This window comes from Triturus cristatus, chromosome 4_2 (genome assembly GCF_964204655.1).
Source record: "Triturus cristatus chromosome 4_2, aTriCri1.1, whole genome shotgun sequence".
Taxonomy (NCBI): domain Eukaryota; kingdom Metazoa; phylum Chordata; class Amphibia; order Caudata; family Salamandridae; genus Triturus; species Triturus cristatus.
In genome coordinates this window covers 128,706,861-128,731,219 of record NC_140586.1, presented here as the reverse complement: position 1 = coordinate 128,731,219, position 24,359 = coordinate 128,706,861, and the positions used below count along the sequence as shown (strand labels likewise).

Here is a 24,359-nt window from a genome sequence, read left to right as displayed (position 1 = left end):
TGGCATGAAGTGTGGGTCCGTCCTCATTACAATCCTGTCCTTGTGTATTTGTAAGTAGGGCTCTTGGAGTGTGAGCGCTTGCAACTCCCTCACTCTTCCTAGTGACGTGATATCCACTAAGAAGGCTGTCTTTAGTGTGAGCATGTGCAGGGTAGCCTTGTGAATAGGTTCAAAGGGTGCCTTCATCAATTGAGTTAGCACTACGTTTAGGTTCCATGCTGGTGCGGGCATCCTCTTATGGGGGGAGGGGGGGGGCAAATCTCTTGGTCACTTCCAAGAATCTCTTCACCACTTCAAAGGTGAAGAAACTTTTCCCTGTTTCTCCTCTTGAGTAGGCCACCACCGCAGCCCAGTGCACCCTCTGGGATGTGTAGCTTAATCCGCTTTGTAGCAGGTGCGTTAAGTACTTTAGTACTGTTGATTCCCTTGTGACCTTCCGTTGTAGCTTCTTGATGCACCATTGGGAGTACCGCTTCCATTTTGCTATGTAGCACTTTCTTGTGGTAGGCCTCCTTGCCTCCCTGAGTACTGCCATAGTACTTGGTGGTAGTTTTAGGTGTGCAAATTCTAGGTCTTCAGGAGCCATGCTGCTAGGCTGAGACCCTCTGGTTCTGGGTGAAGCACCCTTCCGTTCTGCATTGTTAACAGGTCCCTTCTTCTTGGGAACCTGTGTGCTGGTTCTTGTGCCATTTCCACTATCTGCGAGAACCAGGACTGCCTGGCCCACTGATGTGCTATCAATATTAGCGACATGTTGCTGATTCTGCATTTGCTGAGTACCCTGTGTATCAGTGGTATCGGGGGGGGGGGGGGGGGGGAGCGTATGCAAAGCTCTTTGACCAACTTATCCATAGTGCATTCCCTTGGGACCGATGGTCCGGTTGTCTGGAGGCGAAGAGTTGGCATTTTGCATTCTGGTATGTTGCAAATAAGTCTATTTGTGGAGTACCCCATTTCTGGAAAAGTTTCTCTATTTCCTGCTGGTTGAGCTCCCATTCGTGAGATGCCGACGTCTGTCTGCTGAGCCGGTCTGCTTCCACATTGTCCTTCCCTGGGAGATGTATTGCTAGTAGGTCTATTTTCAGTGGGATGGCCCATCTCCAAATTTCCTGTGCTAGCCCTGATAGTGGTACTGATTGTGTTCCTCCTGGTTTGTTGATGCAGAACATGGTGGTTGTGTTGTCTGTTTGGACCAACACCCTGTTCCCATACAGCGCTTTCGAAAAGGCTGTTAAGGCTAGGAATACAGTTTTTACCTTTAGATAGTTGATGTGTCTGACCGCATCTTGCTGCGACCATAGACCCCTCACCTTGAGCTTGTTCATCTGTGCGCCCCACCCCAGCTGGGAGGCGTCCGTTGTGATGGTCACTGTTGGAGTTGGTTGTGTGAATGGCTTCCCCTGTGATAGGTTTTCCTTTTTCCACCACGCTATTTCCTGATGCACTGCGTGCGTGACAATCACAAGATCTTCCCAACTCCCTGAGGCCTGTGACCATTGCTGCTGGATCCATTCCTGGAATGGTCTCATGTGTAGTCCGATATTTGGGACTAGGTGGATGCATGACACCATCATTCCCATCAGTTTGTTCGCCGTCCTCGCTGTCAGAACTTGCCCCTTGCGGTAATGACGTGTTTCCTTCACTATCGTCAATGTTCTCTTCCTGCTGGGGAACACTTTGGCCTGTATGGTGTCGATCTCTGCCCCAAAGAATATCTTGATTTGTTCTGGTTCTGTTGACGATTTCTCCCAATGGATCGAGAAACCCAGTCTTGTCAGTGTTAGTATGACCTGCTGGATGTGTAGTCTGCATTGGCTGTACGAACTTGCCTTTACGAGCCAGTCGTCGAGATAGGGGTATACGTGTATCCCTTGCCTTCGTAGGTGTGCTGCGACAGCTGCTAGGCATTTTGTAAACACCCTTGGTGCGGATTTGAGCCCGAATGCCAGTACTGTGAACTGGCAGTGGCTTTGATTGATCACAAACCTTAGCAGGCGCTTGTGCTTGTGGTTGATGGGGATATGTAAGTAGGCATCCTTTAAATCTATGGTAGCCATGAAGTCCCCTTGTATTTGTGGTATTACCTCTTGTAGGGAAGTCATCTTGAACCTTTGTGTTCTTATGAATTTGTTCAGGAACCTTAGATCTAGGATAGGTCTTAGTTTCTCGTACACCTTTGGCACCAGGAAGTAAGTTGAGTAAAACCCTTTGTTTCTTTGGTACCACCTCTATTGCCTCCTTGCTGAGCAGTGTTTGCGCTTCAAGCTACAAGAGCGAGAGTTCCTTTGCTGAGTGTGCCCTGTTTCTTGGTTTTGTGTTCGGAGGCCGTTTTTCTAACTCTATACAGTATCCGTATTGCATGATGTTTACTATCCATTTATCAGATGTGACCTTTCTCCATTCCTGGATGAAGTCTCTTATTCTTCCCCCTACCAGTGTTGAGTGTTTGAGGTACTGTTTGTTGTTGAACATTTGGTTATAGTTTTCCTTTATGTCCTTCCGCCCACCCCGAGGTGTTGCTAGGGTAGGGGCATCTTCCTTGATGAAGTCACTTGGTTGAGGGCCGTTGGCCTCCTCTCCGTGTTTGTCCTCGTCCGTTTCCACGCCCTCAAAAGGACTGTCCCCGGGGCTGGTACTGCCAGTTCTGCTGCTGCTGTCCCTGCTGCTGCTGGCCTTGGTTGTTCCCTTGGTAGCCTTGCTGGAACATTTGGTGCAATGTGGAGGGCACGTTCCCTCCTCTACTGCCCGGCCATCTTGTGGGTGTGCCTCTTCTCATTCCCCTGAACTGCAACACCCCCATGGACCTTGCTGTTTCGTTGTCCTTCTTGAGCTGTGTCAACTTGTCGTCGACTGGCGTGCCGAACAGTTGCTCTCCATTAAAAGGTGTGTTTAGGATGTTGCTCTGCACCTCTGGCTTGAATCCCGAAATTCTGAGCCATGCATGTCTTCTCTCAGTCACTCCTATCATCATTAGCCTGCTTGATGTTTCTGCCGCATCCAATGTTTATTTTAGGCATGTGTTCACCATGTTTTTTTCCTCTTCTACCAGGTGAGTAGCTCTTTGCTGGTACTGGTGCGGTAGATGTTTTAGGAGCTGTCCTACTTCATCCCAGTGTTGGTAAGCGTGCCTGCTGATCAGGGCGTTGGAGTTAGCGATGCGCCATTGGATTGCCACATTTCTCTCCACTTTTCTTCCTGCGAGATCCATCCTCCTACTCTCCTTGTCTGGAGTTGGTCCGGCATTAGTGGGTACATCGGCCCTCTTCCTAGCCGTTGCTGCAATTATGGAGTCGGCTGGCACTGAACCTTGGATGTATGCAGGGTCCTGTGAAGAATGTTTGTATTTCTTCTCAGTCCTAAGGGTCACAGCTTTGTATGTTGCAGGCTCCTTAAAGGCCTCTTCCTTGATCCAGCACACTAGTGAGCATGGGCAGGTATTGGCTCCTAGTTTGTTGTGGCAGTAGAGTTTCCAGGAGGAAACATGATTTTGGCTTCTTTTCCTCCATTTTCACCCCCATAAGTCTGTGCAGCCTTCGGCACGACCATGTTGTAGACCCCTATGTCGTCTGGCAGGAAGGGCCTCGAAGGGTACGTGCCTACCCCTTCTTCCGGCGATTCTGTGTCGAGGTCTTGCCATTCCATGTCTTGTGCCTTTGAGGGTGTCGAGTACCAGTAGGATTGAAGGACTTCGCCCCAGAGTTCATCGACTGGTTCGGAAGTTTTCGGGGGTTCCGCGTCGTCGTCGCTTTCGACTTAGACGGCGGGTTTCGGCAGGATGGTGTATTGGCTTATCTTCTCGTCGAAGTCCTTTTTCCACTGAAGGATGCTCGCCATTTCGGCCTAGAGCCTCCTCTTCTCCCTCTCCATATCGGCGGCATGTTCGGCGTCGAGGGTTGGAGCGCTTCTCTTCGTGGCCGTCGACGACGAAGTCTGCCCTTCTTTTCTCTGCGCCGAGGTGTCCATTTCGAGGGTAACTTTCGACGAACTTTGTTTTTCGATGGCTTTCGCCGATTGGGAGTCCTTTTTGAAGGATCCGGTCGCTTGACTGTCCCTGGTAGCTGTTGCTTTCGTCGAGTGTTTTGACGGCAGAGCTCCCTTCGAGGACTTTGCTTCACTTCTGTGAGTGTCGCTCGGGGCTTTTGCCTCACTCTTTCGAGTATCGCCTGAGTTTTTAGGGGTCGACGACCCCCTTACCTCCTTCGACGTCTTCTTATGGACCTCGATGACCGTGCAGTCCTCTGGTCCTTCAGAGATGTTGTCCTCCTCTCCAATAGAGACCCAAGTCTCGGAACTATGGAGGTGGCCCCTGGCCCTGCATGTTGTGGTTCGCCCTTCTCTGCCTCTCCCCTGCTCTGAGGGTCTTCGGTGTAAACGCCGAACAGGCGTTGCAGTCTTTGCTGCTGTGGTTGCAGACTGGATACTGATCCTTCTGGGCGTACTTGTGGTGGCAATTGGTGCAAAACTAGAACTGTGTTTTGTCCATCCTCGTGCTCAGGGTGCCCCCTGCGAGCATATTCCTCCGTCGAAAGTCGAAGATTTTGGTCGCCAAACTTCTCCCTCGTCGCTCTGGTTACCGGACCTGCAGTCCGGTGTCGCTGAAAACTTTATTTTCGTTGATTTTCTTCGATTTTTCTTGATTCCTCTTCCAAAAACTCTGGAACTCTTCAGTAACGATCCAGACCCAACGGCGGAAAAAAGAATCTGAAGATGGCGACCAAAGGTGGGAGCTTCAGCAGGAAGCGCGCCGACATCATGAAGGACACCAAATGGTGGGACGTCGCCGCCCACCTGGGCCACGAAAAAAAAACAATACTACGATTCTGGACCCAACCACAAGATGGCGGAATAATGCACAGCATAGTGAATCCAGAAAAATTCATGCTGCAAAACTAAAAACACTAAACTGGCTGCTGAGCAGCGAAGAAAGAGAGGGAAGGAACAGCAACAGAGGACTAGATCAGTGCCTGGTGGCAGAAACTGTGAAAGGACCAATGAACTTAGCTGTTTCCCTGGTGTTCATGGGAAAAGTCGTTTTTTGATGTTTTAATGGCTGCGGTTTCTTGGTTTTAAATATTAAAGCGAAGAAAAGCATAATCCCCGCCTCCGGTCCTGACATTGAATTGATGAAGCACAGCTTTGGTACTTAATGCTGGGCACAAACCTCTCCGTTCTGAATTACACACAAGAGAGCAGAGGTCCACATTTGGACACCAGGACTAGTTTTTTTGCTTACTTTTAAAAATAAAAGAGCAGTTTAAGAAAGCCATGTAGAGAAATAGAGTGCAATGAAATAAAAGCGTGTAACACTTTTCATAACGATGTCACAATTGTAAAAATAAATAACATTACATTTGCATTTAACCTCTGTGAGAAATATTCAATTTGGAAATGTACTTAATTCAATTAGTGACATCAGCCCAGACTAATCAAGTGCAATGGTCATCTGCCACAGGAAGGCCACCAAAGGAGGCTTCTGGTACATTCAATAACCTGCAATTTTTTTAGCCAGCAACTTCTAACCTCCTCAACAAAACACACAAAAGTAACAGCTCTATAGTGCTGTAAAATAAATGGGGAAGGCGGCATTTTTCTTACCCAAGAACAGTATGAACAAAGAAAAAAGGGTTGAACCCATCATACACATAATTCAAATTAAGGAAGAAAAAGATAACAAAAACACTAATGGTGTCATCTTTTTTGTGGCATTTAGGTTAACAATGCGCTATTTATAAAGTAACCCGCAATTTCAAGCCAGATTGCAGCCCTTTGGTAGCTAGCAAGCCCTAACAGATAAAGAAAGCCACGCTACCGACAAGATGATGGGTGCAAACGAGATACTGAGCTCAAAGAGAGGGATCAGAAAAGCCTGCCAAACCACAGACCGCCCAGCATAGCTTCAACACAACATGGTAGTCTGCTTGGATAGAGCCACTTACCATCAACACAAACAACACTTCTCTCAATAGGTGGAGTTTCCCCACTCTCCCTTAGAACACTGGAAACAAACCAACACCCTGCAAGAAGCATGTGAACAAAGAGCGCAAATCATTTCGAAGAGAGACTGGGCACATTCCAGCTAAAGCAGCGGTGTGATTGTATTGTACTTTCCCATCAAGCCTAGAAAGAACTGTTACAGCGAATGTTGAAATACAGTTTTTTGAATGTGAATAACTGAGCACCTAACCTGCGTTTCTATTGTGCCCAGTTTCAAACATTAGCAACCAAACCACAAAAAAACAAGTAGTACACAAATTGATGTGAACACTTACACTCACTCCTTCAATTTTTTAATATGGCCCAGTCCTGTGCCTGGGACTGTAGTCATTTACCTGACAGAACAAATATATCTAATCCCCAGGATAGATTAACCAAAACTCAAAGCCCCCTGCAAGATTCAATAATACCTAGCAAAATGTTATATTTATAGTCACAAATCGCAACTGTCAAAAGCCCCATTCTAATTCCGGTTAACTAAGTTGGAATGCCAATTATTACTTTTTGGGACGAATAATGAAATGAATTAATACATAATAATTAGCATTTGCATTTACCCCAAATTTCCTCATCATTCATTTGAAATTACATGCGTTTTTTTAATGGTAGGGCAGGCACTCAAGTGCTTAAAGGGAACGTTTTACCGTCTTTAAAGAGACTTTTTATTTCCATCACCTTTCCACATTTTCATCTGTATTCTGTAACCCAGATTACATTTTGTTGACTATAAAATATTTTAAGCAAGGAGCATTCAAAGTACACTTTAAATGTGATCAGAGTACTGTATTACCTGCATACTTTATTGACCTGATCACGAACACCACAGCTGCAAGTGATCTACAGAATCCTCAGAGAGGTATACATTTATCAGATCCCACCAAAGATCAGGATAAATATCACAAAGAAGACAAGACAATGTAACAAATACCAGAGCATGAAAGTACACAGAAATCCCCAGTGACCTCATGTACTGCATGCTTTCATTTAGGTTCTTGGGTATGATCACATACTCTAGATTACGGAGCCGCAAGGAGAACATGCCATACACAAATATGCAACATAAAAATGACTGAAGTAAAGGGGAAATCTCATATTAGAGTATTACGTATGATATGCAAATGGTCCAAATGGTAGGCAAACTGGAATATGCAAAATTCTGAAGGTCTAATTAACTTTACAGTGATGCCCTCAGCCCTACACAGTGAAGGGAGAATATTTCAGAGAGTCAAGCAAGCAATCCTGGGTTATATGCATGTACACAACAGCTTCTTAGCTCTTGGAACAAAGTAGATATATGCAGATTGAGATCTGTGGCCACACAGATCTTGCCCAATATTCATACAAGGATAAATTAGATCGACTAAGGATCCCACTAAAACAGTGAAACACGAGCTTGTTACACTATGATTTTGTTTTGTTATTCTCCGCCATGTTAGATTGGTTTTCTTCTCAAGAGGGCTTTTAGGATGCATCAGCATGTATGCTCCCCAGAAGGATTTGACAACTTAATCCAATACAAATTCTGCAATTATCGGTCCATCCCGTCCTGCTGCACCACATCTCAGTGGCCTTTCTGGCCTTTCTTAGTCTTTAAGGTTTGTTTTGAGCTCATGTTTACAAAGTAATCTTATATTACACTACATGCCTACTCTATTTCTGCAAACTTTTGTTTGCTGCTTTGGGTGTTTGGGAGAAAAGTCTTATTAAGTAGGCACAGAAAAGAAGGGTCAAACAACATTTAACAACCAGAAACATTCTTAGAAATAGACTTCAGTGCAGAATACTACATTAAAGGGGAACTTGTATCAAGTGGAAAAGAGACCAACTTTCCAGTGGCAACTAAAAACAGTACACTAATTATTCAACTATTGAAGAACAGCATCTCAGGGATGATTTCAAAGACCAGCCCCTAAATGAAATAAAATATGAGAGTGATGTTACAATACCATTATTCATACGCATTATGCAACCTACAAATACAAGCAAAACCTGGGTTAGTTTTCTTTGCTTTGTTACGGTGGTGCCTGGGTGGGACACTAAGAATCAGTGTGGCAAGTAATTTGCAATAATTAATGGCAATTTAGTTTACCTTGATTTAGATATGTTAATGTCTCGTCATGAAGTTTGACGGCAGGAGACGTGGCAGCACACAGTACATACTGAAAAGGAAGGATCTTATTCTCCGTGTCCGAAGGCAAACTCGACTCCTCCTGCTTGAAGATTGGCAATGCGAGGACATCGCTGGAACAAAAAATAAAGTGTTAAACTGCTCAGCTCCACTATGAATACAGAACTTCAAAAGACGAGGCTGCGTCACCAAGTAACCACAACTTACAGCTAAGATGATTTCACCCAAATAAAAAAAAACAATGATTACAGCATCATTCACAGTGGTCACATGATCTATATTTTCAGTTAAGGCAGATTCTTTGGATGTAGAACTACCAATTGAAAATTATACTGCGGATTTCAAGGATTCCCACAGATCCTCTGACAAAAGCCACACACAGAATAGGTCAATAGAAAACAGAGAAACGTTAATCAGTAATACATCAAACCATTTATCATTGCAGAGCATAACTAAAAGGAGCTCTGCTTCTCATGTTATCAAACACCAACTGTACGTGTTGGAAAGCCTTTTCAATAAGTCTTAAAGTTCCACCAGTACACCAGAGTCCCATTTTGTGGTCCTCGACTTTAGAATTCAAACATTGTCTTTTCTCCATGTGTACACTCCAGTTTAATGTACTTCAATTCCTTTTTGGAACTGTTAAATCGTTAGTTTTGTATCACTGAAAACACTCACTGAAAACAGGCAAAACACTCCACTTTCACGGGCCTTACTTTGGGTTCCCAGGATAGTGATTTTCTGGTTGGCAGTACAAATGCTCAAAAAAGCCATGGTACTTTAAATAAGCTTAGTATAGAATGAAAAATTTCATAAAAAGTGAATGGGAAGGGGGAAAAACACGCCTTAAAAAGTCACACCATCAAAATACCTTTACATGAATAGAAAATCATTCAAAGATTACTGCCGTATCAAAGCACTGACATGAGTAAATGTGTGCAAAGTAGAAGAGGACCATTGGGGATGGCAGCAACGAGCGGTATAGAGTATGCCGCAGAAAGGTCAGCAGCAGTCTTGTAATGCACGGAAACGAGTACCAGTAGCAGGAAGTGGGTACAGAGTCATACAGCAGGGTGATTTGGGTGATGCGAACAAAGGGTAAAAAACTACACTATTATTCTACCTAGCGGCATCCGCTACTCAAAGGGGGTGGGTGGGGGGTTGGGGGTGAAAGAAAAGAAAAAAAACACTTACCTGCATGTCGGACAGCCGCCGCCTCTCGGTCCTCGTCGGCTACTCAACAGCAGGAACCACACAGGCTCCCAGACTCCCCTAGCCAATCACGGCGCTCCCTTACAGCAGCTTTGTGGTTAGTATGAGCGCCGTCGTTCGGCATACAGAGAGGGAGTGGGAGCCTGTGCATGTTCTCCACCCAGGCTGTGCATTACAGCCACTGGAGAACTTGCAAAGTGTGCATGACTGACCAGCCCTAGGCAGCCGGCCAAACCGTCATGCGCACATTAGAGTGTGCTCACAACTCCTTCCCCTGGCCAGCCAGCCCCTGTCCGCCCATCACCCAGCAAGGAAACTGCATATTAAAATGATAATATTATTGGTTATCATTTTAGTTTTCCTTTACCAATTGCTCGCAGATCAGTGGGGCAACGGTCCTCTGCCTTAGCAGAGGAGCAACCGCGTATTCTACCATTCGTCACTTATGATTTAATAATCCAGTAGTGTATTGACTGGCTCAACAGTTGAATGAAAAGAATGGGGCTTTGCTGAGATTTACACTGTAACTAAGCAGTTCAAGGCAGCTGCTTAGTTCACTTCTTGTGACTATGCACACCTATCCAAGTTCAATTCTCAATTCTCCCGGAACCTGAAACTGCAGAATACATTCCAAAAGCAAATTGCATCTCTCCACTGAAACTTCTGTACATTACCAACCGCTTAACATATGTATTTTCTGTTCCTTACTTCTCCTTCCACTCCTATTCCAGACATAGATCTAATGACTAGTATTTAGCAAGAAGGACTACCGAAACGACCTTTCATTTTCTCTCCCCTCTACTGCATTCCTTTCTGGCTAACTGAAAAGTGTTCACTGCACCCAGTTCAACCCTCCCACATCAAATGTCGACACCGCTAAAGCTAAACAGTCTAATTTACAGGGTACCTCATGTCACAGTACAACATTCTCATAGTTCAAATCATTCTATGCTTTCACCACTTACCTTGCATAGACGATCTACTTTACAACCCAAATTGCCACTTTTCAAATCAAAAACCACTTAATATTTGGTATTAAGTGGCTTTCGGAACACTGGCCAGCATTTTGACATTTTCAGTTCTTTCATGCTTCAACTGAACTTTTGCAACATTGGCAAAAAATCTCTCATCACTTATGTCGTTGGAATACCAGCTCAAAAACAGTAAGTTCCAAACCTCAAACACCACCTTTAAGATCATTTTAATGCACAGTGTTGAAGTTTAACTACTCCATTCCCCAAAATAAAATCCATAGCAAAGAAACTTCAACACAGGTTTATCCACCTCAGAGTACGAATGTAGTATAGGCACAATTTAGCAGTATGTGGACTCTGGTATTAATTTAGCTGAAAATCTGCAATGTTGGCTGGACTAGCACATCTTAAATACTTACTTGGGAGCCTTATTCAGGCCTGGATGCCACAGTCATTTTAAATAGTGTTTTCTGTATAAGATTTTACTATGACCCAACTCAGTAGCACTAACATTTGTAACCATTTGAAGATCAAAGATTGAACGTCCCCTCTAGGACTTGCTGCAGTGGGAAAAATCAGGTTTACCATGCATGACACGCAGCCTCTACCGTACGAATGCCTTTTCAACGAAAATGTAAGTATATATCATTTAAGTGAAACAAATTTTCATTCTATATATAATTAGGGTAAAGGACGTTTTAAGGGTATGAGGTGGGCACAAGTAAAGGGTGATAAGGGTGATTTTAGGGTTTAGGAGTGGGTACGGGAATTCGGTGGTAAGGGTATTTTAGGGCTTGGGCAGGTAAGGGTATTGAGTGGAAAGGTTTTTTTTAGGGTTATGTAATTACATAATTCACCATGCTTTTATTTAGTTTTATAAATAATAAAAGCAAAGATTAATTTACAACAAGAGTGGAAAACCTCGAAGGATGCTTGCTTTGGAAACATTTGCAGAACCCAAAATCCCAATTATAAGAAATGTGCTTGCAGAACTCAAGACAATTTTGATAATTGTTCTATAGTCGACCCAAATTATCCGCTCTGACAGGTATGCCAGGCTGCAGCTACGGATTTAAAGTACTAATGGCTACACCCTTACATATCTGGGCTAAAAAACTGCAATCACAACAAACCTGAGAAACAGGATTGCTTTTGTTTCCTAAACATTAAAACAATTCAGAAGACGCCTTCGAATAAAAAAAATAGGTTTTATTTCCCTGTAGCGCCCCATCTAAAAAAAGCTTTAAAGTCAAGGAAACCGCTTTCTGAGAAATCATATAGCAAGCATGATTTGGCAGAGACTGGGTGGAATAGAATGCCCAGGAAAGTTGATCCATGATCCGGAAAGAATGTTGCATGGCCGCAGTCAATCTGAGCAATACGTAATTCTGAAGATTAGCCCAGTCGAGTACAGCAAACATGACTTTTTGTTGTCCTTCGGTAAAGTTAACAACTTTTCCTCATAAATAACGCTTACGTTTCATCGATGGCAATGCAAAATGACGACACGCATAACTGACTCTAAAGTAACAAGCCGTGACAAAGCCAACAGATCAGGCTTGTGCACAGGGAAGGCACAAAAATGCATTACATACACACAAGCAAGCGAGAAGAACTCGGGCACATACATATATCGACATGCATACAGACACTCGTACCATGACAATCTACAGGGACCATTTCACCCAGTACAGCAGACATACACGGAACCAGGTACACAGACATGCAGGCACCCATATCAAAAGACTTGCATAAAAACGGAAATGCAGTAAGTCATGCACACATACCAACAGTGATACATGCACCCGAGCAGCAAACATACACGTAGCCAGCCATAGACTCGGACCCACTGCCATCCATTTAAGCACAAAAACAAATTAAGAGGCCTACGTGTACCAGGGCCAACAACCAAGACCTACAGAGACCCATGAACTCTGAACCTAGGTCATACATAACCCTGTGTAACATGAGCCAGACTGGTGTGAATAAGGGAAGCGCTTCTTGTTGCTCTACACGTGGCATTATACAGGACACATACAGGACACAGTGACGTGTAGCAGGGCGTATAAATAAGGTGGGCGACAGGAGGAGGCATACAGTGAAGAACAGCAGGCGCAAGGAGTGAAGTAAAGAGGCACAGGCTGAGCACAGCATTACAACCACACAGAAGCCAAGACCTGCGTTCCACACTGCTGCGTCTCCAGCTCCCCTCAACCTTAAGAACTGGGGACAGGAAAGCCCAGGCCTAATCAAGCTTCACCCTCATAACCTGCAGCTAAATCCCAATCCTGGTGGGAAAATACAGTAACTGCGTCAATAAAGGTCATGATTCTTTGTTTGTTGAAAATCTGCATCAGTGCACCTTTGGTCTGCTCCTACCAATTAATCAGGCACGCGCTGTAGCGGTGAATGGATTGTGCCCTTAGGTCACTAACTGGTGGCATTTGCCTTCGTCACCTTACCTGGATCCCTGGTAACTGTCGTGAGACTAACGAGGTCAGTTTAGACAAGCTTGCATTTCTGTTAGCCAAAACAAATTACAACAAGAAACGTACAAAGTTAGTAAACAACTTGCATGAATTCACTCTCTACACCAATTTAATGAGATAACCGATCAATGGAAAAGAATAAATAGCAGATATACTGTATGGTTCTACTCATGTTTCATAAGCCTGTAGTGGTCCCAAACTGCAGACCTGTAATGGAATACTAGACCGTTTTTCAGAGTGCAGGCACAGTCAACTACTTCTCACTTCGGAGCCCTAAATGAGGGGAACATTTAAGCGGTGACATTAGTGAGGACAGCAAGTCCGTTTTAATGGTGTAGGCCCATACATTTGATCATAGATTTCCAATAGACATACAGGGTTACTTAAGGAGCTGTGGAAATGCTCTGATGACAGGAACCTGAGGACTTAACAGGAAAATGGCCATGCATCCACCTGAAGAATCCTCAAACCATCTAGACACCTTGTCCAGAAGACATTTAATATACTAGAAGACATTACATTTAATAAACTACTTAAGCCATAATAAACCATATTTATCTTCCTTTTTCTGAATGATAGTACATTCCAAGTAAGCAAAGTTACAACGTAGGTACCTTGCCGCCATGTAAAGGCTACTTCTGTGAACAAATGTACTTGAGGGAACCGTGAGAGATTATTATCCACAATCACACTTTAGTCCCATATTTGGAGTATGGTTTGGTAGGTGGGCCTAGCTCTAGTGAGTGGTCAGATAGTGGATGGTGGTAGGCGGTGCATTAACCAAAGGCTAGAATCTCATGTTGTGGTGCATTTGGTTCAAGGTGATTAACTTTCATCCAATTATACACCACTAGGAGGCCCAGATCCCCTAGCACTGGAGTCTAGCTCAGCTGGGCTCTGAAGTTAAACTTATATGTCGTCTGCTCAGGAGTTCCAGTTGAAGATGAAGGACTTGAGTTAAGGTAGTGGTCTGAAGTGGAGATTAAAGAGGAGGTTGGCATTTGGAGGCTTAAGGTACTCCTGCAGTCGATCAAATGAGACCGTTTAGACTAGCAAGAAGAAATCCTGAAAAGGACCATACCTTGCATCCCCACAGATTTAAGTGTCTGTATCAGTAGGGGATGGTGCATTGTATTAAAAGTGGGAGAAAAACCAAGCAGCTGAGGCACCAACACATCATTAATGATCTTGATGTTGTTCCATGGATCAACACATTAAAATGCTAAGGTCACACCAGGGCAAAATGCTGTTTGGATCTCGAAGAGAATCTTACTCTTTCAGTGTACTGATAATTGTAGATCAACAGCTCTTTCAATCACTCTGCCTAGGAGAAGGATGTTACGGATTGGGAGATAGTTAGAAGGGAGCTTTGGGTTGGATCACACTTTCGTTTAACAGGTATTTTGTAAGCAGTTTTGAATTCCTCTAGAATAGTCATGACTCCATGTAATGGCTGATGTGAGCTCTAGCCAGATGGCGGCTGAGCTGTTGATAAGAATAGCAGTTAATGTGTGTTGGATAGCGGCCTGCTTAGGACCAAGACGCAGTTAAAGAGCAGTTTCAAGTTTATTTGTTTACTGTAACAGACTAGGCAAATCAAAGTTGAAGGGCAGAGGTATTGATGTGCACTAGGTGAGCTGCGCCCTTAATGTTTGAATCAATAATTATTTACAGGTCAGCGGCTTTGGTGATGAAGTGGTGACCAAGGCAGTCATACAGTTCTTGCATGTGGGTGGTTTCAAAGGTTGAGGATCATATGTTCAGGAATGCAGCAATTAGCTCTTTAAGTTTCTTAAATGATAAGCTGGTTCATACATGATAATGTAATAGTGGAGCCTTTTCACCTCTCTGAGTCTATCTAGGACTGAAGGTAGTGCATTCAGGGAAGAAAAGGAGACGAGAAGAAGGCAAGGGCTCGTGACCTACACCTCAAAACAACCATTGCGAGTGAAAAAAATAGAGCACTTTTAACTGCAACACAGAGCAGATATAATACCAAATAATTTCAATTTTTATTGAGCAAGCACAACACTATCATCATACCACTCATCCTATTAAACAGTGAGGCTAAGATTTAGGAAGGAATCCTGGCTGAAGAATAAGTGCCGGTTTTGGTGGAGCTTGTTACAATGATAATACAGCCTCACGCCAGGTCACGACACAGCATCTTTTTCTTGTTCTCCTATTCACCAAAGCCTTGGACTGTGACAAACCCGATGCTACCCTTTGAACCATCACCTGGCACACTGTACATGGAAAGATCTGAGCCCATTACACCGACTGTGACCCGTACAAGGCTCATTTTCAGACTAGGTTAATTTGACTAAGGAAACTGATTTTCATACCACTTCATGAAGTTTAATCAAAGGCTATTCCTTGCAACTGTCATTTTTTTTAATGGGTAAGATTAATGTTTTATAGCTGGCAAACATTAATTCCTGAAAGTTGACGGGAGCACTTCTCAATGGGTGCAAATTATTGTGCTCGCAAAAAATATTAAATTTAAAATAAGAGTTTTTTTCTCTGCTCTGCAAACTCAGTCATGCACAGTTGGGAGCCCCAAGTATTACGATTTTACAGACCTAAAACCTTGGCGGTTCCAGAATCTTCAGGACTGCAAAAATTACATTTTCTAAATAGATCTTTAGAGAGAGAGGTATGTGAATATAAAACAATTATTCACTTCTGTCTCTACATTTTGTGCAACCCATTGGTGAGCCTGGAGAGAACTGTGTGAGTTTCTTCAGAAAGTAACATTACTTACGTTTATTCAAATCCTTTTTAAGTACTTTGGTGCAATTAAGTTTAATAGGAAAACAATTAATCAAAATGCTGAACAAGCATGATTCACAGCCGGTTTGGTTTAAACTGGTATTTTCTGCAGGGTGAAAATCAGGCCTATGGGAATAGAGTAGCAGTGATTTATCTAAATGCTGACTGCTTAAATTTTACATGATCTTGTTATTAATTTCATTGAGTTTTGAGAAGATTGATAATTACGTGTCTAACATTTGTTGATGTTCAAAAGAACACAGTCTTGTAGAATGAAAATAATTTAAAGAGCATCAAGCCACTTTCTGTCAATTGTTTCCATCAAGAGTTCTTAACAACGATGAGATTATGTTATAAAAGTACAGCACAGATTGTGGAGGGCAAAGAGAAGTCTTCACGCCAATCAAAACTGAGATAGCTTGCACATCAGATCTCTGGTATCTAGTCAACGGTGCTGTGATAGGGACACTTCGCCTTGATGCGTTGATTTATCAGTCCAGCCAGACTAGTTGGGTGAGAATAGGAGACCGTGCCATTTTCTTAAACACAGAACGTTATTCTTCAAACAGGTATGAGGGCGTGTACCATCTCTGAAACTCATAATAGGTTTTATTAGTTAGAATTAGACTAGCACTTCGAAGTAGCAGAAAGAGAGCAGGATGCTATGTGTTAATATGAGCAGAAAAATGGTAGGATTGCAATGTATTAAGAATAAGCATGGTGGTGTGGTATCAAATAGTCACACTTTTGGCAACCGTTGCAACTGCCATATTGTCCAACTTCATTGTGATTACATTTCATATTGTGTGCACTAGACTGGGATTCTTTCTCAGCCAAATCCCACAGCATTAAATGAGTCAACCCTTCATGAAATCGTTACAGGGAATAATTAATGGTTTTCAGTTCACCTCCTAAAATGACGCTGATGACAAGAAAACACTTCTTAAATTGAAAAGCCCCAGGGACATTAGAAACTCCAAAATCTTAAGTTACCTCCGGGTCGCTGATCAGTGATGCCAATGAGTCACCTCAAACTGAATGCATCTAAAGCTGAAATTCTCACCTCTGGTGGCTGCAAACCTTAGGACCATCAATGCGCCTATCCTGAGGATCTGAGACAACCACCACAAATATCGAAAGCGGTAAGAAATCTCAGAATTACTATGGACTCAAAGCTATCATTGAATGTCCAATTGAATTAAGTAGCAAAATTATGCTTTCTTCCAATGAAAATGATGCAACACATTTTCAAACAACTATGATTCCTCCAAAAGTTACAAGCGAGAATCTTTCTTATCCTATCAAAACGTTGTTACGCTAATGGTCTATATCACAGCTTCAGTTTATCAACCATGAGAAGATTACTGAGAATTCACAACACTACTGCCGGACTAGTCCTACATGTAAAGCCACAAGAGCACATCTCCCCTGCCTTGAGGGCCCTACATGGTTACCAGTTGCCAGGAGATCTAACCACAAAGCAACACATGACAAGGGACTACTTTTCATCAGGAAGAAAATCACAAAAAACACACAACAAAAGAGGCCTCCAATCTAAATTGGCACCCACCTCAAAATCCCAGCATACAAGAAAATAATAGGGGTGGACAGAATGTTTTGTTTCAACCGCGGAATTGGTGGAGTTTTGGTCACTCCGTGTTACACTTTAAAGCAGAGTTCTGGCTAAATTCTGCCAATCTCTGCATGGTGGGATTTTTTGCCCCGCAAAGCTTCAAAGAATGCGAGAAAGATTTGGTGTTCCCTAGCGTGATTTTGTAACACGGGTGGCTGCAGTCAGATGGCTGCCGCCAGAGTGGATTTGATGCTGCTCACGTAGATGTTTCTACTCGAGTGGCAGGAAATTCAACTCAAATGGGAGCGCTCTAGTGCAAAGCTGCCGTTGGCATAATTTTTTTTAGAGCTGGTCGTGCTACTGTGGCTAAATTGCAGCACAAGCAGCGTATTTTCTGGCTGTTAGAGGAACTCTGTGGAATCGCGCAGAGTTTTTATGTAGCTCTGCAGAATTCCTGCGTCAAGCTCCGCACACCCCTAGAAATAAAACCATGGGTGGAACATCTCTCTCTGTCCAAGCAGCCAAACTATGGAATGTGTTACCCCCAAACATGGACAACCATCTCAGCTTCAAAAGATTAGTCAAGAGCGGACTCTTCCCCACATGACCACAATACTCACAACACAACAATGTACAGAAATAGTATGTGCAAGTTATTAAAACTGCGAAGCCAGTAAAGACGGCAGAGCCACGCCGTAAACTATTTCCCCAGTCAGTATGGTTAAGTAGATAATTTTATTGCACAATCCACAGGATCAAGTTTGCAGGGTTCAGACAAATACCTCACGCATTTCGATTTCACTCAGGTTTTAAAATGAGCAGCTTGATAACATCACTTCCGTTTGCATTGTCCCTTAGCATTGCGTTACATGTAGTGCATCGAATTAATTTATAAAGTGCCGAGTGCAAAGAACAATTCATAATTAGTGCTGTGGTAAGCCGTATATCTAAAACATTAGTTGTTTGGGGTTAAGGCAAGATTAAGCCAACATAACAAATCAATTATGGGTATATAAACTTAGTTATGTGCATATACAGTTTATACCATTCACAGATTTAGTCAAAGTATCTAATCCTCTCTGTCTGCTTTGACACTTTCTCCTTGGCCTCTAAGAGTGCCTGCTGAAGCTACGGATGATCCGGCTTTCTGCATTCTAGCCCTCTAAGGGCTGTCTCTGCCCCTCCACTTCTCCCAGGAGATCACACCTGACCCCTGTGGTACGCGTTATACATTGACCACTCAGGACCACTTTGAAGGCTTCCAACTCAGCGTTCGGCGAAGAGGCAGTCCCCTCATTGGCCTTGAAGTAGTGCACTATTTTCCCCCTGATCTCTTCCCGGAAGACCTGGTCCTCCAGGGTGTCCGGGCGGAGCCACCATGTAGGTATCCCTGACACAGGGTGTCCCCATTTCAAGGATAGAACCAGTGGGTTGTGATCGAATATTGTTCACGCGAGGGTATTCCGCACCCGTGACCTGGCGCTGATTGTCTACTGAGCTAAGTAAGGCGTCTAGTCGCGCATGTACTTCATGGACCGCTCAGAATTAGGATTAGTCCTTATCTTGTAGGATCCTCCAGGCATCTATCAGTCCCCAGCTCTGTCTTCAGGTGGTGAATGCGTGTGAGGTGCGCGCTGCTTGAGAATTTCGAGTGGATGGTGGGATCTGTCCAAGAGCATATTGTTCAGACTGTTAAAGTCGCCCCCCCATTAGGGTAGTGCCCGTCAGGTACTGTGTCAAGCAGTGACTTAGTCTTGCGAAAAAGGCTGGCTGTTCTGCATTGGGGGCGTAGAACAAGTTGCTTACCTTCGGTAAGGATACATCTGTAAGAGCCATAGATTAGTTATGTATTCCTCACCTTAGAATTACCCACAGGCGTCAGACTGGATCCGGAGAATCTTTTCCTCAGAAGTACCCCTGCACGTTGATAGGTGGGGTCGGTCGACTCTGCGTTAGTCGTTGGAGTCGTGGTCGCCGGAATGACATCGTGTTATCTACTTAGACGCCGCCCTAACGCGCTGAGGTCAGTTCTTTACACGACATTCCATGCCAGATGCACAGAGCCATGCAAGACACTGACCACTGGTGCACAAAAACTAGGCCCCTGAAAGGGAGTCCCTTAACCTATAAAATCAGTTTGTAGAACGGGGAGGATGGGCGGGGCGGTGAGCAACCAGAACTAATCCATGTCTCTTACAGATATAGCGTTACCGAAGGTAAGTAGCTTTTTCATCTGAAAGAGACAATTAGTTATGGATTCCTCACCTTAGAATAGATACCCCAGCAATACCACCCATGGTGGTGGGTTTGCAAACCAAGTTCACACCAGAAAGTCCTGGAGAAGCGAACGGCCGAAGAAGCAGTCTCTCCGTCTTGGCTGTCCATGCAGTAGTGTTCGGTAAACATGTGCAGTGAAGCCCACGTAGCTGCCTGGCAAATGTCATGAAGGGGGACTCCACATCCCAAAGCAATATTAGCTGCCGTTGCCCTGGTGGAATGGGCACGGAGCCCTACTGGAGGTTCCTTTTTCGCCAAAAAATAGCAGATCTTTATACAAAGAACGGCCCATCAAGAGATGGTCAGTTTTTGTACGGCTCTACCATTCTTGGCGCCCACGTAGCCAACAAAGAGTTGGTCATCCACCTGGAATTGTCTTGTTTGATCCAGATAGAAGGAAATCACACGTTTCGGATCCAGACGATGGAGCTGTTCTTCCTCTTTAGAAGGATGCGGAGACGGAAAGAAGGTGGGCAAAATGATGGTCTGTCCTATGTGGGAAGAGGTAACCACTTTGGGAAGGAAAGAAGGCCTAGTGCGAAGGATAACCTTGTCTGGATGAACAGCCAGGAAAGGAGGTTTAGAAGAAAGGGCTTGAAGCTCACTCACCCTGCGAGCAGAGGTGATGGCAAAAGTCTGAGAGGACAATTATGTAGCGGCTCAAAGAGAGCGCACATAAGATAAGTCAGAACCAAGTTCAAGTCCCACTGAGGCATTACAAAAGGAATAGGAGGGAACAGATGAGTAATGCCCTTTAGTAATATATTTACAATAGGGGACTTGAAAAGAGAAGGTTGATCAGGAAGCCTAAGAAAGGCTGAAATGGCTGAGAGATAGCCCTTAAGAGTGCCCAGAGCAGAGCCCTGCTGGGCCAATGAAAAGAGGAACAAGAGAACCGCAGAAAGAGGGGCGGAAAGGGGATCCACAGCCTCTGCTGTGCACCATGCCACAAATTTGTCCCATCTGCAGGCGTATACCGTTTTAGTGGAGGGACGCCTGGCTGCCAAGATAACATTACAGACTACCGGAGGAAGGTCAAACGCAGTTAACTGCCGCCGCTCAATCTCCACACAAGGAGATGGAGGCTGGACAGGTACGGGTGGAGGACCGTCCCCTGCTGCTGCGACAGAAGATCCTCCTGAAGAGGCAGTCTGATCGGAGGATCGATGGCCATGTGTAACAGCTCGGGATACCAGACTCTTCGTGCCCGATCCAGAGCCACATGAATGACTTCGGCCCGGTCGCGCTTGATCTTCTTCAGCACTCTGGGCAGAAGTGGTATAGGCGGAAAGGCATATAGAAAACCGCAACACCACGTGCGACGAAAAGCGTCGCCTAGCGAGTGCCGCCTTGGAAATTTCAACGTGCAGAACTGCGGACATTGCGTGTTCTCTTCGGTGGCGAATAGATCTAACCACAGCTTTCCCCACTGCTGAAAGAGACCTCGCACCACCTCCGAGTGAAGACGCCATTTGTGATCCATCATGCACCTGTGACTGAATTAGTCCGTTCTGGTGTAAATAGAACCTGCCAGGTGTTAAACCACCAGGGATATGCCCTGATGTTCCAGCCATGTCCAAAGGCAGAGAGCCTCTTGACATAAGGTCCACGACCCCACCCGCCCCGTTAGTTGCAGTACCACATGGCGGTGGTGTTGTCCGTGAACACCTGCACTACTCTTCTCCAGAAAGAGGGAACCAATGACTTTAGTGCAAGACAACTCGCCCAATGGTCCGGAAGGTTGATGTGGAGCCCGAACTCCACCGGAGACCAGAGGCCTCTAATCTCCACATCTCCTATATGGCCGCCCACCCCAGAAGTGATGCATCCGTCACCACTGTAAACTCTGGTCGGGGAAGGGAGAGGGATCTGCCATTGACCCAATCCTGGTTCGTGAGCCACCACTGCAATAGTTGAGCAGTGCCCTCTGAGATCTGGACGCAATAGGACTGATTCCCCTGATGCTGTGCCCACTCGAACTTTAGGTCCCACTGCAGAGCCCGCATATGCCACCTGGCATGATCCACCAGCAGGATGCAGGAGGCCATGAGGCCCAGCAGCCTCAGTGTCATTCTGACCGAAACTCAGGATAGAGGTTGAAAGATCGGAATCATAGCCCGAATATCCCGGACTCACAGCTGGGGAGGATAAAACCGAAACTTCATTGTGTCCAGAACCACTCCAATGAAAAGGAGCTTCAGAGAGGGAGTGAGGTGTGACTTTGGCACATTGACAGTAAACCCCAGCGAATGCAGGAGGTCCGCCGTATTCTGGAGGTGGGAGACGACTGTCTGGGGTGAGTCAGTCTTCAACAGCCAGTCATCGAGATAGGGGAAGACTGGAACCCCAGATCTGTGCAGATGAGCTGCGACCACCACCATCACTTTCGTGAACATCCGAGGGGCGCTAGTAAGGCCAAAGGGGAGCACGGTAAACTGAAGGTGCTCGTGGCCTACCGTGAACCGTAGGTAACGCAGGTGGGCCTGCAGGACGGGGATGTGAAAATAAGCATCCTGCAAGTCCAACGCTACCATCCAGTCTCCAGGGTAGAGAACAGACAGGACCTGAACTAGCGTCAACATCTTGAACTTCTCCTTCCGGAGGAAGTGGTAACGTTCCTGAGATCCAAGATAGGAAGCAGGCCCTTGTCCTTCTTGGGCACCAGAAAGTAGTGGCAATAACAACCACGACCTAATTCTGAGACAGGAACGCGCTCCATGGCTCCCTTGTCCAAGAGAGCTGTAACTTCCAGTTGGAGAAGGGCCAGGTGATCCTCCGACATGTGATAGAATTGAGGTGGCATGGATGGAGGATTAGTTTTGAAGGGAATGGAGTAGCCCCTTCGGACTATCTGCAAAACCCACCTGTCCGTCGTGATGTTGAGCCAGTGGGGGAGGCTATGACGAATCCTGCCGCCCACTGGCGAACGATGGGCCTGAAAGGTTGGACTAGGAGGGTTTGGAGGCTGCTGCAGAGGGGGCGCTGGTGGAATGGCCCGCCCGCTGGCCCCCAGACCCATTAATGTGGGAGGTTGAACAACTTGCACAGGCCTGTGGCTCTGGGCGTAATGTGGCAGGGCACCCCTTCCGTAGCCACGAAAGGGGCGAATAGCAAACTGCCGAGCGGGAGGTGGAAGCGAGGCCCAAGAATCTGGCCGTAGCCCTGGAATCCTTGAAGCGCTAGAGTGTGTCTGCCTTGTTGCCCAAAAGGCGACAGCCATCAAAGGGCATGTCCGAAAGCGTTGCTTGGACATCCCGTGAAAAACCAGTGAACCTCAACCAGGCGTAGCATCTCAGTGCTACTGAGTTGCAACATCAAAGGCCTAGAGCCCCCAACCGAGTCCGTGGGGCCCGAGGGCGCAACAGCGGAGTCAGGCTGCCTGAAGATAGAATGTAAGGCTTCATAAAAGCTTCGAAGCTGGGCAGGGGTCGCTCCGGGTCCCGAAAAGGGAGGGAAGGCCGGAGTCGACCCAACAGGCTCCGTGGGCAGAGCCGGACGACTTCCTTTCGCACCCGCGTCGCATCAGCTGATGGACGGGGAGAACGCATGGAGCTACTACGCTTCTTAGCCTTCTTCTTGTGCTTAGAGACTTACCCGAAGACTTAGATGACGAGTGGTGGTGGTGGATCCGCTATCGGTCCCGCGACCTCCCTCTCAACCCGGACCTCAAACGGCGCAGAGCGGACTGCCGGGCCTAGGGAAGCTTTCGGGACCGCTTCCGCAAAAACTTCGGATTCATGGCCCAGCAGTCGGAGCACGACTTTTGGTTCCTGGAGCGCAATCGCGACCCAAAGGCCCACGAGGTGCGGGTCCATGACCAACATCAGTTTGTGACAGGAGTCACAAGAAGCCGGTCCGACATGACATCCCTCCATTGCACTAGGAGACGTAAAAGTCGCAAAAATGGAGTCAAAAAGTGACTCGACGTACTCCTCTCTCCGGATCTGCGCTGGCTGGTACGGAAAAAGAAAGAACTGACGTCAGCGTGCAAGGGCGGCGTCTAAGTAGATACCGCAGCGTCATTCTAGGGACCAAGATGCCAACGACGAACGCGGAGTCGACCGACTCCACCTATCGATGCGCAGGGGTACTGCGGAGAAAAAATTTCTCCGGATCCAGTCTGACACCTGGGGGTAATTCTAAGGTGGGAAATCCATAACTAATTGTCTCTTTCAGATGATACTAATTATACTTAACTCCCGACCCTCTGGTCGCCCCTTATGGTTACATATCAACCCTCCGGTTCCACGAGTGAGTCCGTCAGTTGGAATGGGACCCCCCCCCGCTTGGATCCATATTAGCACACCCCTGTGCATATGCCGAGTAGGTAGTGTAAAAGAGCTGGCCCCTCCACCGTCTCTGCAAGACTTGTCCTCCTTTCTGTGTTAGGTACGTCTCTTGTAATAGGTCTATCTTGGGCTCCCCGCCGCCGAATGTATGAAAGGACTTTGTGGAGTTTTGTTATTCTGTGCATGCCGCGGATATTCCAGGTCATTTAGGATATGTTACTAGGCCCAAGCCGCCTCCCTCCTTAAGCTGTGTCACCTGCCTGCCTTCTCCACTTGAACCCACATGTGTACTGTGTACTGCAACTCAAGGTGTCCCCCCCATGTCAAATTTAAACATCTCCAACTACCACTCCCCAGGATAAGCAGGAGAACACCCCCCATCCAAACTACAGTTGTAAGTCTGCAAGTGACTGCTTGCAGTTCAATCAGTTAATTGGAAGGGAGGGAGGCCGCTCGTCTGCTGCTCTCCCGGTCTCCGCAGCCGCCATTATGTTCCATAGTCCCAAAGGAACCCCCGGCAGCTCCCTCCCTCCATCAATCATTGAATCTCATTACTGGGTCGGGTGTGTCCAGTGCTGCTTCAGACCTGCTCACAGTAGAGCTCTGCTCTCTCCGTCTAGGCCGTCTGCGGAGTTACATCTGGAAGCACCA

General features: G+C 45.8%; 1 protein-coding gene across 2 annotated transcripts in view; it reads right to left on the bottom strand.

Annotated features, from left to right (window-relative positions):
- The window catches only part of TFCP2 (transcription factor CP2), a 295,496-nt gene that overhangs the window by 204,637 nt on the left and 66,500 nt on the right, over positions 1-24,359 (bottom strand). For both annotated transcript variants that reach the window (XM_085600782.1, XM_085600781.1), the window contains exon 2: positions 8,084-8,235. In XM_085600782.1, coding sequence (XP_085456908.1) covers positions 8,084-8,235 — 152 coding nt within the window. The remainder of the gene's footprint in view (positions 1-8,083; positions 8,236-24,359) is intronic.